Genomic DNA, 4817 nt, shown 5'->3' with positions numbered 1-4817 from the left:
ACATTGTTAAATATTCATGATTCATACGTTTTTTTAATAATTTGTAAATCAAAACTGTTAAGTTTCTTTCCTTTTAAAATCTGTCATCTTGTGTCTTTTTATTTTAATAACATTGACATATATCCAGGAAAATGTTTCCCTAACCATTCATTCTTGCTTTTGGTTACCAATTTGAAGAATGGACTTCCTGTGCATGATGCGATGCAAGATCTGTACATGTATAATTCTGAGGGAATTTACTTGTTTAATGGCTTGTGTTTGCAAATATAGACTGAGGGAATGGTTTCATCACACTGCCAAAACTCTCCTGAACTTCAGATATCTTTTGCACTATGCATTCATATGGCCAACAATATCATTCCTGAATTCATAATTATTATGATGGTAATTACTATCGTTTTCCTTTATACAAAGAAAATTAACCGATAGAAAATGTGGAAAGTAGTATGAAAGTATATCACCATTAGTGCAACATACCAGAAAGTATTTGCATGTGCTAAAGTTCTATAACCAAGATAGTATTCCCTTAAAACAAATAATGCATTTCTGGTCAATCTAGACTACTGATCTTCCAGATTTATTCAGAATTTTAAAAATTATCACAAGATATACTATCATGTTGGATATGTGGATAAAACTCATAGTAAGAAAAAGACACTAGCTTTTGGAATAGAAAAAAAAAATCAAAGATTACTTTGATATTATACCACTTCCCAACAATTCAGTTTATCTCATAATCATTCATCTTGTCAGGTGAAAGAAAGATCAACATACATACAAGTATTTAATTTATCATAATACTATGTTAAATCATATGATAATGAAGAAAAGTTGGATATTGCATACAGAGACAAGAAGGAGAGTCAGTTCACTGTATCCAGCACCCAAAAGAAGGAGAGAGGCCATTCACTGCATTCAGTACCCAGATGAAGAGAATGAGTACATTACATCCAGCACCCAGAACAAAAGCCTTAAAACCACCACAAAACATGCCAACAATTAATGTCTGAGAAAATATTTCCCATGACATACAGAGTAATGAGATCATTATGTATATTTCATGAAACAGCCTTTTAGATCTTTTGGTTAGGAAGTGGATCATGCAAGCTGTATCCCTATACAACCACAATTGTCAAAACACAAATAAAAAGAAGCTTTCAAAGTACAGTATATGTATAAATCAATGACTGGTTGTGTAAATGCACTCAGAAAACTTACTCACACTGTTCATTATAACAGACCTGCAAACAAGTATTCTGCAGTGTCATGGACATGGGAAAATCTATGTTGACTGTACAAATTTCATATACTTAACAAATGCATGCATGATAATAACATGATTTTAAATTATTTTCAGACAAGGACAAGGACAAAATATTCACATTTTTCATTACAGTGCTGTGTACAGACATTATGGTCTGTTGCCCCACTCTTCCAGCAGTCCAGTCTGGAGTTATACTCTAGACGACCCTGACGACGTGGCAGCTGCAATGACCTCCCCAGACCACCAGAGGCCTTTGATGTAGAGTTCTTCAAAGCAGATCTGATGTCATGGTAAAGGACACTACCACAAGCAAAATTGCTTCTGATAGACCTTAAAGCATTCTGAGAGCATTCATTTCATGTGATTAAAATGGATCTTGCAACAGAAGGCTACTTGATTACCATTCTCTCAAGTTCTGGGCAAAATAATATATAAGAAGCATTATATTTCACATTAAAAAGCCCTTCTTAAATCTCAAGCTTCTACTGCTCTAATAATCTGGGGAGTACTTATGCTCTGCAAATATACCTATAATTACATTATCAACATAATGTATACGGCTTTTCATTACAGAACGCATTGCACACTTTTTCAGTCTGACTCTGTGCATTCTGTGCCTGCCTTTCTTTACCAAAAAATCAGAAATTTTGACACGAGGTATCGTTTACACAGCTTAATGATAAAATACTTATGAAAAATAGATGGAGTGGCATAACCAGCTCAGTTCAAGTTTCATATAAACTTTTTTCTATCATCAAGGGACAATGCTAGTTATTTAGTTGAAAGCTAAAATCATAAAGCCCATTTGACTATTCATTGTGCTTACATTACTTATGATTACCGCTATTACTTAGAAAATCTCTAATGTGTACATCTTACAAGAACAATATGCTAGCTTCATCTTTTTCCCAGAGGCAAATGTATTTGATTCTGTATTGCAATTTAAGAACTTGATTTTCTTGTGTTCTACCACTAAAGCTTGCAGTTTCTGGTCTCAAGTAACCTATAAAAACTAACTGGACTTTCACAATTACTATCCAGTACTTCAGTCTATAAAAGTAGCTGTATGTAAGCTGATAGATAAATACAGTACTGGATGTGATACATAAGGATGGAGATCTATTCAGTGATTAGTATAGATGAATATTTTCTCACTGATAGTACATAGAGTATTAAATCTTCAGCTGTGTTTAGAAAGACCTCAATGTATAAAACAAACAAAAGCAATGCTAAATAAAATAAATTCCTTAATACAATGAGAGCATTAAAAAAATCTAAAACAGAAAATAAAGGAAATCAACACATAAAACCTTGAATAAATTATTTATTAGAAATTAAGACCATAGAAAACAATAAAAACTGATAAATGCACCATAAAGCTTTGCCAACAGAGGTTTACAGTTGGAGGGCTGTCATGGATGGCCACTATAGGGAAACGCTGTTATAAGTCTTCCTGTAAAATAACGTGATAAAGTGTAAGGTTATGTAGATCTCCACTCCTGGCTTACACAAGCCACTGCTTCAAATCAAGTTTATCTTTGATTGAATTTTGGGAAAGTATACAAACCTGGAATATGATCTGAGGATTATCTTTCTTTTTACTTTACTGATAATTTTCAGGTATAAGAACACTAAATGCAGAGAAATGCACTAAAATATTGAGTAAAAATAAATCTTCTATACACAAGCCACTTAAAAGTAAAGGATTGAAATGCATGACTAAAATGGTATGGGCAGTCTATGTACACGGTTGGGTAGCTCATGTGCCAGGCTGCTGTTAGTGAGTAAAGCCCGTAACTTGGTTTGACTTGCTGGAACAAAAAACTCTCATAGGGGTACTGAGGCAGTAAAGGCCCTCTCTCCTGTATATTATCAGGCACCAGTCACTAGCTAGAGAGAATGTCCATCTCCTACAAACAACATTATATGGCTATGTGGAGCTTAAACACATGGTTGGTAAATAAGAGAACATAAATTATTAAGGATCACAGGGGCTCAACAGCCCAGTGTCTCTGTTGTCACTTTCCCCCGCGCCCCATGGGTATTTGTTTGGGGATCTTGGGCACTGTGTGTCTGGCGCGGGGGTTGGGGTCAGGGCCGCCAGGTTCCCGTCACAACCGAGGGATCGGCGGCATTTCCATTGTCATCACGGGCACAGGGAGCATTGGAAAGAAGTGATTTGGAAGGCTGAGGTATACGAGTCGCGACTGCAGACCTAACTCTAGGTGCAACTGGAGGCTGATAATTGAATGGTGGAACAATGGCAGACTGTGGTGGGGATCTTACTCTTCCATCTTCCTCCACCACAATAAAGGAACCGAGTCGAGACAATCTCTTCGCCCGGGCTTCACTGTCCTCCTCCCCTTGTCCAACAGCTGGAGGGTGAGTAGCTGGTCTTTGTCGAAGTTGTACTGTTTCTGAATGTCGCACATGAACTTCTGCCATTCTCGACCGAGTTGGGCTGACTAAGCAATGAGGACGTGAATCTACAGGTGTGGTGGCCTCTGATGGTGGAGAGGACCTGGTGTCACGACCTCTTAACTTTGCTAATTTAAGACCTAAGCGAGTTCTACTCTTTCCCGTGTCACTGCTCGCACTGGAACTCTCTACACCCGGTAATTTTTCATAAGTGGAACTCCTCACAAGTGGTCGAGGAGGAGTTTCCTTTGCCGCTGATTTTGGTCGTGATATCCAAACACGCCCATCTCTCTTTTCCTCTTTTGGTTTGGATTGTGCTCGTTCAACTTTCTTCCATAAATTAGCAATGCGACTAGTTACCTCCTTCTTGACAGTTTTTTTTGAGTCTGGACGCCACTCAGCCATGTCACTAGACGTTGGTGGACGGGCATCACGCGTTAAGCTTGTTGACTTTGGCTGTGGAGGGCGGCCCTTTGTTGGACTCAAGTCCTGACTACCACTCTTTGGAATAGCAGTTCGGACTGAAGGGCTTGGTTGTACAGTGTCCCTCCTTATCCTTGGTTTAGAGATCCCCCGAAGAGGTGCAGCTGCTTTTTTACTCTCAACTTGCACTGTTCTTTCTGGGCTTAAGGGTGTATCACTATCATCCTTTGTAAATGTGTTCTGACGACGCAAAGGTCTCGGAGGATCAGGGCCAGGTCTTGCTAAGGATTTAGAACGTGCTGGTCGAGTGATTGTGCCTCTCCCAGCAGGCCCTAAACGAGGACTAGAACCTGCACTGCTGCCTGCTGAAGAGCCTGTGGCCCTCCCAGTTGGGCTTTCCTCCCCACTGCTTCCTCCTCTCTGGATGTTGGAGGTTTGTCGCAAAGCTGATGCCCTAGTTGCCCGTGGAAGCTTTGGGGAAGATGGTTTTACAGGAGAAGCAGAACTAGGGCGTCCAGGGGTAGAGCGCACTGGAATAATTCTGGCTGGACTAGCAGATGTAGCAGCAGTTTTCGCAGGTGTAGCACTGTATTTACGAGCACTTGAATATAATGGTTTTCTTCGACCCCGAATGCCTTTCCCAGCACCGTCATCCTCTTCAATGGGCCTTGGTGCCTCTTCTCCTGGTTTCACAATTCTAGGCCGACGCAGA

At 39.5% G+C, this 4817-nt stretch overlaps 1 protein-coding gene across 6 annotated transcripts in view; it reads right to left on the bottom strand.

The window, feature by feature from the left end:
* Window positions 1–771: 771 nt before the first annotated feature.
* Window positions 772–4817, bottom strand: part of LOC125045836 (adenomatous polyposis coli protein-like) — a 67066-nt gene continuing 63020 nt past the window's right edge. For all 6 annotated transcript variants that reach the window (XM_047643356.1, XM_047643355.1, XM_047643358.1 and 3 more), the window contains one exon: window positions 772–4817. This exon is cut by the window's right edge and continues 3011 nt beyond it. In XM_047643356.1, the coding sequence (XP_047499312.1) occupies window positions 3356–4817 (1462 nt within the window). In that variant the 3' untranslated portion in view covers window positions 772–3355.

Source organism: Penaeus chinensis, chromosome 38 (assembly GCF_019202785.1).
Source record: "Penaeus chinensis breed Huanghai No. 1 chromosome 38, ASM1920278v2, whole genome shotgun sequence".
Lineage (NCBI taxonomy): Eukaryota > Metazoa > Arthropoda > Malacostraca > Decapoda > Penaeidae > Penaeus > Penaeus chinensis.
The sequence above is the reverse complement of the archived record's forward strand: the minus strand, read 5'-3'. Positions and strand labels throughout refer to the sequence as shown.